This window comes from Caloenas nicobarica, chromosome 15 (genome assembly GCF_036013445.1).
Source record: "Caloenas nicobarica isolate bCalNic1 chromosome 15, bCalNic1.hap1, whole genome shotgun sequence".
Taxonomy (NCBI): Eukaryota; Metazoa; Chordata; class Aves; order Columbiformes; family Columbidae; genus Caloenas; species Caloenas nicobarica.
Genome location: NC_088259.1, coordinates 2,518,744 through 2,529,424, shown reverse-complemented (window position 1 = coordinate 2,529,424; position 10,681 = coordinate 2,518,744). Strand labels below are relative to the sequence as shown.

General features: G+C 52.8%; 1 protein-coding gene across 1 annotated transcript; it reads left to right on the top strand.

Moving 5' to 3' along the window:
• Nucleotides 1-2,325: 2,325 nt before the first annotated feature.
• EIF6 (eukaryotic translation initiation factor 6) lies at nt 2,326-7,218 on the top strand. The gene is made up of 6 exons (XM_065645572.1): nt 2,326-2,493; nt 2,566-2,651; nt 3,495-3,670; nt 4,906-5,082; nt 5,680-5,861; nt 7,012-7,218. The coding sequence occupies exons 1-6, from the start codon at nt 2,387-2,389 to the stop codon at nt 7,019-7,021; spliced, it is 738 nt and encodes a 245-aa protein (XP_065501644.1). The 5' UTR covers nt 2,326-2,386; the 3' UTR covers nt 7,022-7,218.
• The last annotated feature ends 3,463 nt before the right edge of the window (nt 7,219-10,681 follow it).

Below are 10,681 nucleotides of genomic sequence, written 5' to 3'. Positions count from 1 at the left end.
AAAATGAAGTAGCTGTTCTGCTGGAAGGAGCTGTGTTGGGTCTCTCATGGGGGTGAGCACCTTGCGCTCGGTTGGGGCCCCCGCGCTGAGCTGCACGGGGGTTGGGGTGGCACACCTGGGGACATGGTTGGCATCTGCGCAGGATGACGCTGGCGTGTAAGTGGTGTCTGCACATGAGGGTAGGAAGCCTCTAGTGTGGGATCTGGACCGGCTGGACCGTTGGGCTGAGGCCAATTGTCTGAGGTTCAACAAGGGCAAGTGCCGGGTCCTGCACTTGGGTCACAACAACCCCGTGAACGCTCCAGGCTGGGGAAGAGCGGCTGGAAAGTGCCTGGGGGAAAAGGACCTGGGGGTGTTGGTGACAGCGGCTGAACATGAGCCAGCGTGTGCCCAGGTGGCCAAAAAGGCCACCAGCATCCTGGCTGGTACCAGGAATAGTGTGGGCAGCAGCACTAGAGAAGTGATTGTGCCACTGTCCTGGGCACTGGGGAGGCCCCACCTCGAACCCTGGAGTCAGTTTGGGGCCCCTCATCATCAGAAGGACATTGAAATACTAGAGAGAGCAGAGGAGGGAACGGAGCTGGTGAGGGGCTGGAGCACAAGTGTGATGGGAGCGGCTGAGGGAGCTGGGGGTTCAGCTGGAGAACAGGAGCTGAGGGGAGACCTTCTGATCTCTGACCTGCCTGAAAGGAGCTTGGAGCCAGGGGGGTCGGGCTCTGCTCCCCAGGAACAAGCGCCAGGACCAGAGGAAACGGCCTCAAGTTGCGCCAGGGGAGGTTGAGGTTGGATCTGGGGAACAATTTCTTCCCCAAAGGGCTGTGGGGCATTGGAACAGGCTGCCCAGGGCAGTGCTGGAGTCACCATCCCTGGAGGGGTTGGACAGACCCGGAGATGAGGTTCTCAGGGACATGGGGCAGTGCCAGGGGTGGGTTATGGTTGGACTTGATCTTAAGGGTCTCTTCCAGCCAAAATGTTTCTATGATTCTATGGGTGGTGTGTGCACACAGGTGGCAGCTGACACAGGTCACGCCTGGACATGGGTGTCCCCTGTATATAACTGACATGCTGAGGCACTCAGGTGGCATCTGGATAGTGGGTGCACATCTGCACACAGGTGACACGTCTGCACACAGGTGACACGTCTGCACGCAGGTGACACGTCTGTCCCCGGGTGCCGTTGTGCACAGACACGTCAGCACAGAGGTGGTGCTGGGACACAGCCCCGCGGTGACAGGGACGCTGTGGCTGCTCACGGGTGGCAGCTGGACAGGGGCCGTGCCCGCGGTGCCGTGCGCAGGGACAGCAAGGGGACAGCGGGCCCGTGGTGGCGGCCTCTGCTACGGGTGGCGTCAGCCTGTGTGCTGTGTCTGGGCACACGGGGACCACGCGGTGCCTCTGTCCCCCTGTTTCGCTGTCCCTCTGTCCCGCTATCCCTCTGTCCCGCTGTCTATCTGTCCTGCTGTCCCTCTGTTCCGCTGTCCCTCTGTTGCTCTGTCCCGCTGTTCTTCTGTCCCACTGTCCCGCTGTCCCTCTGTCCTGTTGTCCCTCTGTCCCGCCGTCCCTCTGTCTCACTGTCCCTCTGTCCCGCTGTCCTGTCGCGCTGTCCCTCTGTCCCGCCGTCCCTCTGTCCCGCTGTCCCCCTGTCCCGCTGTCCCTCTGTCTCGCTGTCCCTCTGTCCCGCTGTCCCTCTGTCTCGCTGTCCCTCTGTCTCGCTGTCCCTCTGTCCCTCTGTCCCTCTGTCCCGCTGTCCCTCTGTCCCTCTGTCCCTCTGTCTCGCTGTCCCTCTGTCCCTCTGTCCCGCTGTCCCTCTGTCCCTCTGTCTCGCTGTCCCTCTGTCCCTCTGTCCCGCTGTCCCTCTGTCCCTCTGTCCCGCTGTCCCTCTGTCCCGCTGTCCCTCTGTCCCTCTGTCCCTCTGTCCCTCTGTCCCGCTGTCCCTCTGTCCCTCTGTCCCTCTGTCCCTCTGTCCCTCTGTCCCGCTGTCCCGCTGTCCCTCTGTCCCTCTGTCCCTCTGTCCCGCTGTCCCTCTGTCCCTCTGTCCCTCTGTCTCGCTGTCCCTCTGTCCCTCTGTCCCGCTGTCCCTCTGTCCCTCTGTCCCTCTGTCTCGCTGTCCCTCTGTCCCTCTGTCCCGCTGTCCCTCTGTCCCTCTGTCTCGCTGTCCCTCTGTCCCGCTGTCCCCGTGTCCCGCTGTCCCTCTGTCCCGCCGCTCCCGCGCTCTCCATGGCGGCGGCAGCCGGTGTGATCGCACCTCCCGGCCGGTGGGGGCGCTGTTCCCGCCAGGCGCGGCCGGGGCCGCTCTGCCCCGCGCCCTCCCCCGCCGGAAGCGGAAGTGGTGCCACCGCGTGCGTCCGGCAGCGGCCAGGCCCGCCCGTCCCGTCCCGGTGCCGCCATGGCGGTCCGCGCCAGCTTCGAGAACAACAACGAGCTGGGCTGCTTCGCCAAGCTCACCAACGCCTACTGCCTCGTGGCCATCGGCGGCTCCGAGAACTTCTACAGGTGAAGGAGCCCCGAGCGCCCGGCCCGGCCCGGCCGTTCCCCGGCAGCACTAACAGCGCTTTCTCCTTGCAGCGTGTTCGAGGGGGAGCTGTTCGGGACCATCCCGGTGGTTCACGCGTCCATCGCCGGCTGCCGCATCATCGGCAGGATGTGTGTGGGTAGGTCCGAGGGAGCAGAGCCCGGGAACAGCCCGGTGCTCGGGGCCGCCCCGCTGGCCGGGGTCCGGCCGGGGTCTGGCCGGGGTCCGGCCGGGGTCCGGCCGGGGCGGGGGGCCCGGGGGCAGCACCCGCGTCCCCAGCGGTGGTTCTGATGCTTGTGTGGAGAGGAGTCAAACCCGCCCGGGAGAGCTGGAGCAGCGGAGTGCGCCCCTCAGGGCTGGGATGGGCTGGAGACTCGGCTCAGGCTGCTTTGGGCTGACCGTGAGAAGTTTAATTTGTGTTAATAATGATTCAGTGCCCGGGACGGGGAGGCGTCAACAGCTGTGGAAGCCACAGACGTGTGTGTCCCCTGTCTCTGGTTATGAGACCCTACTCCATCAAACTTCTTGCTTTTGTTCCTGTGAAAAGAACGTATTTGTCCGTCCTGTGTTACAGTAAAATAATACAAACAAGCAGCATCTCCATGTTTGGTGGGGCAACTGGCATTTATAGGGGAAATTCCTGGTCAGAGTGTTTCACGGAGAACCTTGGGCTGCATTTGGTTCTGTTGGAAAAGAGAAAGGATGAAAGATGGTGCTACTCACCCACTTCTACTCTGAGATAAGTCTGTGCTTCATCCTGGTTATTCCTTACCTGTGGTGCTGCTGGTTTTAAATGGTGATGTTATTTCTCCTGGGCTGAATTCTGGGCTTGGGAGCGGCAGACAGGGCAAGGGCCATTGTGGCCCATTCAAGCCGTTGCTTGGGCATCAGGAAAGGAGGAAGCCCTGTGGAAACTTTTTTTCCCCCTTTCTCTCTCTCTGTCTCTTTTTTTTTTTTTTAATTCTTTTTCTGGTCTTTTTAGGAAACAGACACGGACTGTTGGTCCCAAGCAGTACGACAGACCAAGAGCTTCAGCATATCCGCAATAGTCTTCCAGATTCTGTACGAATTCAGCGCGTAGAAGAGCGTCTCTCGGCGCTGGGCAACGTCACTACCTGCAATGACTACGTAGCCCTTGTTCACCCGGATCTGGACAGGGTTCGTGGCTTGGTGGCGCTTTTCAGCTCGCGGTGGTTGCCCAGCGGCAGTTTGGGTGTGCAGTTGTTGGGGTCGCTGTTCGTAGCACGGGGATCCAAAGACCTGTGGTAACAGCTCAGCTAATGCCATGTAGGAGGCTGCGCTGCCTCCCGGCTCCTTTCTTCTCAAGAGAGAAGTCTGGAAAGTGGATTCTGGACGTCTGACTTGGATTCAGTTGATCTGCCTCCTGTCCTACATGTGGCTGTGGGCCCTGCCCCACGTGCGGCGTGTGCCCGCGTGTTCCGCGGGCTGCAGTGACTGCTCTTTGTGGAATGGGAGGAGTGGGGTATGGAAGTGTATTGTTGGGTGCGATTTGCTTTGTGTATGTAAAATTGAATGAATAAAAGAGGGTGTGTGTGTGTAGTGCAGAAAGCATGAAGGAGAGCTCAGTCAGGACTGCAGCAGTGGTTACGAGCTGCTGCTGTGCTGACTGAAATTTGTAGTAGTTGTGAGAGGCTGTGGACGTTTACAGAGGGGTGAAAGAGAAATAGAAGGGCCTGGTATGAAAGTTTAAAATAAGGGCAGAGGACACAAAGTTGCTGCTACTTTATGTTTGAGAACTGATATCACAGCATCAGAGAGAGGTGTGTGTAGCTGCAGGTAGCAAGGGTCTCACAGTGTTGGCTTTCAGCTTGTGCTACAGGTGATGAGGAGACAGGACTCGGTGTTAGGAGTGCAAAGGAAAAAAAAAGGTGGGTATGGGGAAGGCAGTGGTCTTTGCAGCATATTATGTTTTAAATAAGTGTAAAAAGTAAAGTAAGGTGGCCAGAGAGGGCGAAATCAAAACAAATCACAGTGAAAACCTGGAGCGGGGGGGAAGTTCTTAGGGTTATATGCAGGAGAAGACAATTTTGCCCCAGTGGGACAGAAGAGGGTTGGTTCCCAGAGAGCGGCCGAGAGCTGGTGCTGGTGCAGCTGCCAGACCCCGCAGAGAGCGGGGACGTGCGCGCTCCTCGGTAAAGACTCGGTGCCGTGTTGGGGGATGGCGGCTCAGCTTGGTGTGCACGGGGAGCTGGGAACGCCTGGAGTACGGACGTTGAGTGAGCATTTGGTAATGGTTGGGTTGCGATGGAGTGTGCAAGTTCAGGCCGGCTCTCAGAAGGAGGATCCCTCTCGTGTTGCGTGCAGGAGCAGCTTCACTTCACATTCCTGGATACTGTTTTGCTGAGGACTTTATTCTCTCCTTCTGTTTGCAGGAGACAGAAGAGATCTTGGCAGATGTACTGAAGGTTGAGGTTTTCAGACAAACGGTTGCAGATCAGGTGCTGGTAGGAAGTTACTGTGTTTTTAGTAACCAAGGAGGAATTGTGCACCCCAAAACTTCAATTGATGATCAGGATGAACTGTCTTCGTTGCTCCAGGTCCCCCTCGTGGTAAGGCATTTGGGGGTTTGTGCTTTCTCCTGCTGCTCCCTTCCAACCCAGTTCTAGTTTTAATGTTTCTTCATCTCCTGGGCTCCTAGACATTGTTTTCTCGCAGAGCTGTTCCAAGCAGGAGATGAGGAGAAGACTTGAATGGGCCAAGTCCTCCGAGACATTTTCCCTATCTTTTCTGAGCCTAGATAAGCTGCTTAACACCTTCAGTTTGCTTCTGAAACGTTACTCTGCTGGGATTATGCAAGTTGTGCTGATGGATTCATACAAAATGCGAGATTGGCCATGTTTTGGCCCAAAATAGCGTTTAAAAAACAATTGCTCAGTTGGGTTTGTGAGTTTCAGGATTGCTGTGCCTTTGTGCTTCCTACTTGTTAGATTTTATTTCACTGAACGCACACAGTTTTCTCTCCAGAGATTAAAGGCCGTTCATTCATCTTTTTGACTGAAACCTTTATAACTTTGTTCATGGCAGAAGCTTTATTCTTTTCAGCAGCATGAGTTGAGTCCCTCCACTACAGACTCGTAACAAGGACGCGTAAAGAACTGCGTTGCCGTCAGCATAGCCTGTAACTCTCTCTGCTTTGTTGTTGCCAGGCCGGGACGGTGAACCGTGGCAGCGAGGTCATCGCGGCAGGAATGGTTGTCAACGACTGGTGCGCGTTCTGCGGGCTGGACACCACCAGCACTGAGCTCTCCGTCATCGAGAGCATCTTCCGGCTGAACGAAGCTCAGCCAAGTACAATTGCTACCAACATGAGAGATTCCTTGATTGACAGGTAAGGAGGATCTGGGTCTGTGTATTATCCTGATCAAAACAGGCAAGATTTTACTATAAAACTAGCTGTTTTCACAATTGATTTGTTTTATTTTTTTTACTTCCTCTTCTGTTGGGTTACTGACAACAATAACTTAATTGCAGAAGGGTTTGTTTCCTTGTAGCTGATGAGCCTCTTTAGTCCTGTTTCGAAAGTGTCAGGGTTTTTTAATACTTTTTGTGAGAAATAGTATCCATTTCAACATTCAGATACTGTTTTTTTCTTAGCTGTTCAGTGCTTATCTATGACATTAATGGTTTTTTTTAAACAAACCTTAAAAGTAAAAATGCTGGTGACTTTGTTTGGTATCTTGGCTTTTGATTGTTGTAACCAATAAAATTATTATTTCAAATACCTGCTACAACCATTTCTCCAGCCAAAAAAGACTTTGGAATTTTGCTGCTGGCTTAAATCTTTCTGTTTTAAGGCTGCTACCTTAAATTTTTTTAAGCCTTTTTGTCAAAGGCTTTGTCCACGTTATCTTCTAATGGGAGGCAGTTTTTCTTGTTTTCTGCCTGGACGGGTAGCAGTGTAGGACCTTCCCCAGTCAGTCACGTGTGCAGGTTTTTTTTGCAAGGTTTAGGCATACATGTAGTTGACTGTCCTGTGCAAACTTCATTTGGGCGTTCATTTGATGACAACTCTTGGGATCGTTGCTGTGGTTCTTGAGCCACCTCAGCCATTGTAACTTAGTGGCCGAGTTCTCAGTTATCGTAAAAACTGCTGGGAGTGGTTTATGGCATCAGGAAAGAGTAAGGAATTCCTTAAATGAAGAACCCTTTGGAAGAGCTCTCTGCTGCCCCTCACAGTTCCTGTATCAAGGCTTGATGTCTCTGAGCATGACAGAGCCATGATTAAACTTGCTCTGAGGTTTTGATAACAACCCAGACCAGCCTGAGCGTACATTTTGCCTTGGCCAGCGGGACGTGTCTGTCCTTAGCCTGGCTGGCTCTGCTGCCCTCTGTTCACAGACCATTGTGTTCTGAGAAGGGAAATTTCTGCTGGGTCTGTGTGATTGGAGGTTGAGAACCGACTGTACGGGTGTTTTGAAATGCCTTGTGTGTTCTCTGGCACTCATCTGCTAAATCTCCTTTCTCTTTTGTCTTTGTAGCTTGACATGAGCAGTGTTGGTTCCTACTTTCCAGAAAGCTCCGAAGGAGTGGTGTCAAGCTGCACTTTGGATTACAGACACCTGGACCTTCTAAAGTTGTTTCTGCAGGCCTAGCCAAGGAAGAGACTACAAAACCAACTTTTTGTAGTTTTGTAAATTAAGTATTATTACAAAACCTGGCAAATAACATGCATAAGTTACAAATAAGGAATACTCTCTGTCCCTTTGCTGACATTTTCCAGTTCTTCAGCTGTGCTTTCTTGTTTTGTGATGCTGAGCGAGCCCCTCAAATCAGCCCACAGTATTTACTCTTGTGGCTCTTGGCTGTTGATCACTAGGGATTATTTTGCATTAAATAATGCATCAGTGTTCTGCACAGCAGTCTGTTTCAGCACGTACATGGCACTGCCCTCTCCTTCCACGCTTTTGCTGAAGAGTGATGTTTCTGCTCTAGATAGACCTGAGAGCCCCTTGTATGTCCAGTACCAAAAATATAGTAGTTTACTTGCTACCAGGTAATTTGGAAGCCATCACCCGCTCTCCTGCCCTGACTTGCAGCTGTTCCCACAGGGCTGGTGGTTCTGCAGGGATCAGCTCTGCTTAGAACTGGAGTTTCTCAGAGCCAGCGCGGCGTTTCTGTCGGCAGCAAGGTGTGACTGCCCCTGGAGCAGCCCTGTTTCATTTGTTTGCCTGTGCCTAGTGGCACTTGTGCTGCTCCTGGGGCATCCGCAAGAGCAAGCCCAGCAAAGCAGGTTATTGCCAACAGGCTTAAACATGTTCTGCTGGAGTTACCCACCTCTGCTGGGAAACTCTTAGAAGTCAGCAAATCAAGAAAGATTTAAACCACCTCGAGTTATCTTGGAGACAAAAGTTAAGTAACACGGTTGTAACCAGTTACTCCATTCAGTCGGATGTTACAGGTTTGGGAGGTTGCTAATGAAGAGCTCTGCCCTCGTCAGGGAGCAAGGATGACGAAAAGGAGCTGTAGATCTGGCTTTCAGGTAGAAGATGGTAATTTACCTCTAAACTGAGCTGTTTCTCACTGATCTCTCATTGCAGTTGCTTCTTGCCCATTAAATGTGTACTGAAGGCAGAAAAACGCCTCCTGTTCCCACCCTGCGGGCGTGTGGAAGCTCCGAGCTGCTGCGCCGCAGCTGTGGTGCCCTCAGCTGGGCTCCCTCAGTGCTGTGCTGAAGTGGGCAGAGCTCTTCTTTGACCCTGGTGCTTCAGGCTTTGTAGAAAATTAAGCAAACTTCCGTTTTTTACTGTCTGCACGTTAAGGGGAGGCTTTATAAGTTTGGGTTGATTAAAGGTTGCTCCTTAAACTTCTAAGTAAAGATTGCCACAGGTTCTTCTCTGATCACAGCGGTCCTGCCGCCTGGTCTGGCTAGAACGGTCACCAGGCAGGGGCTGCCGTTCCAGACAACTCACCGTCCTCCTGCCCGCGGGAAGCCTGTGAGCAGCTCACGGCTGCTGCAGCGAACGCTTGTTGGTGTCGACGGCCCCTGTGAGGTGGCGAACTGCCTCCCCGAGCGCTGACTCTGGGTCTGCACGGATCGCAGTGTTCAGAGTGAGAAGCTGCGTTCCTTTGGCCACGTCACAGGGCTTGGCTCTTGGGTATAAATGAGAGTCCCACTGCTGCTATCGATGTTAGTGTGTTATCATCAAGTGCAAAATTAAGGCTGAAATTTTCTTCTGCAACTGCTCTAACTCTTCTTATTCCAGTTGATAGGCGGGAATCCTGGTTTGTATTAGTGATCTTGATGTGTTTGCCATGTTAAGAATTGCTTAGAGGTAAACAAGAAAAATAATCCATACTCTGTGTAATCCAGATCATTAAACGGGAGCTTGGGAACTGGAAGGTGGCAAATGTGGTACCTGTTCTAAACAAGGGCCTGTGGGAATGCTGAACTAGTAAGGTGGACCTGTGTACAAGGGAAACAGAAACTCTAATAAAGAACAGGAATACATGATATCATGAGAGTGCGCAAACATGGTGTTCTAACGGCGAGTCATGGTCATAAAGACCTGTGCAGTTCTTCAAAGGAGTCCACAGGGATGTGGACAAGATTCGCTGTGATGTTATTTGTATTTCCAAGAGGTATTTGGCAGGTTTCTGTGCCGAAGGCTTTTAAGGACCCTGGGTGAGTGATCCCATAGAATGAGAGGGAAGCCCCTTTATGTGCTTGAGCCGGGGGGAGAAAAGGCCACAGTATAGGGTGAGATTTTCCAGCAGTTACACAGGGGGCTCCACTGGAAACCACAACGTTTTGTGTTCTCATGTTCAGCAAAGGCAGCGCTTTAACACAGGGAAGTTTGCCTGGACTGACTGACTGACAAGCAAGGATGAGCACTGACTGGTGGGTTGATGGGAAGGTAAATTCAGTGCAGCTGAATGTGAAGCGAAGCACGTTGTGGTTAAGAACCCAAATTTCACTCAAAGGTATGTGTTTGAATAAAGACCTGCTCAGTCTTCAGTAACAGTCAAAAAAAGCAAAAATAAAAGTTTGGAGTTAATTAGGAAGAGAAAGCCCAAACAAAGCATCATTTTCCGTAAATCTGCAATGCATCTCGATCTCGAGTCCTATCTGTAGATCAGATGCAAGTGTTGCACAGTGGTTACGAAGCTTTTCTGCAAATACAGATTTTTGGGTAGTGCTTATGCGCTTCATTGTTCACTAAATTCGGGTTCTTCTGTAAAAACTTCAAAAGCAGCTGGGGGACAGGAGTGAGACTCTCACGCTGTTGCTGGCCGCTCCCCGTGAGGACCCGGCTGGCGGTGCGGGAGCTGCAGGGGCTGCGAGGACGAGACCCTGAGAACAAGGGTGTGAAATGGTGGGGGACAAACGGCAGCTCGGGCCGGGCCGCGGAACGGCGCCGGCAGCGGCGCCGACAGCGGCACAGCTCGGGCGTTCCGCAGCCCGAGGCACTTCAAGCCCTGAGCAACCCTGACTGACCCGCTTTCTGTGCTTTACCTCACAGGCCGCACCCTCCAGTGACGACGCCAAAAAGTGTTAGGAAATAGTCAATAAAATCAAGTCGTATTTCCCCAGTGCTGGGTATTACTACTGCGGGTTCTCAGGATTAAAAATGCCGAGGCGGAGCTGTGGAGCTGTGGGTTACACGCCATGGCTTCGTGCCGCTTTTGCTGTCAGGCAGTGGAAGGCAAGACGTGACTGCAGAGGCTGCAAAGGGATGCAGGAGTGATCCGAAGAACTACAGCTGAGTCCAGCTGTGCTGGGCAAGTGAGTCCGATACCAGGAGAAGGTTTGGAATCAAGCCCTGGGATGAACATGACAAGATGGAGAAGAGTTGTCCAGAGGTTTTGAGGGAGGAATGGAAGTCTCACAACTCAGGGTTCAGCGCAGAAGTCACAGGGTGTGTAGCTTTGGCTGCCGTAGTGTGTTTTAATGCCCAAAATCGTCTGTCAGGCTCCTTCACAGAGGTTTTTAAAAACTTGAGTCCTCATGGTGTGAGACGGGAGATCTCCTTGAGGTTTAATGACTAATTGTAAGTTAGGAACAACCACTCCCTCTCCCAATGGAGAAGCACCTCTGTTCTGACTGCGGTGATTGTGCATCCCAGCGCATTTCCAACTTACCTGGGAAAACGAGCCTTCTTAGTGGTGATGAAACTATCACAGCAGTGACCAGCACTGGTGACTCTGCAG

What these genes read in the sequence shown, in the direction of transcription:
- EIF6 (XM_065645572.1), top strand. Translation starts at nt 2,387, where the DNA reads ATGGCGGTCCGCGCCAGCTTCGAGAACAACAACGAGCTGGGCTGCTTC. An exon ending in GGCTCCGAGAACTTCTACAG is followed by an intron (nt 2,494 to 2,565) that starts GTGAAGGAGCCC and finishes TTCTCCTTGCAG; the next exon opens with CGTGTTCGAGGGGGAGCTGT. An exon ending in TTCACCCGGATCTGGACAGG is followed by an intron (nt 3,671 to 4,905) that starts GTTCGTGGCTTG and finishes TTCTGTTTGCAG; the next exon opens with GAGACAGAAGAGATCTTGGC.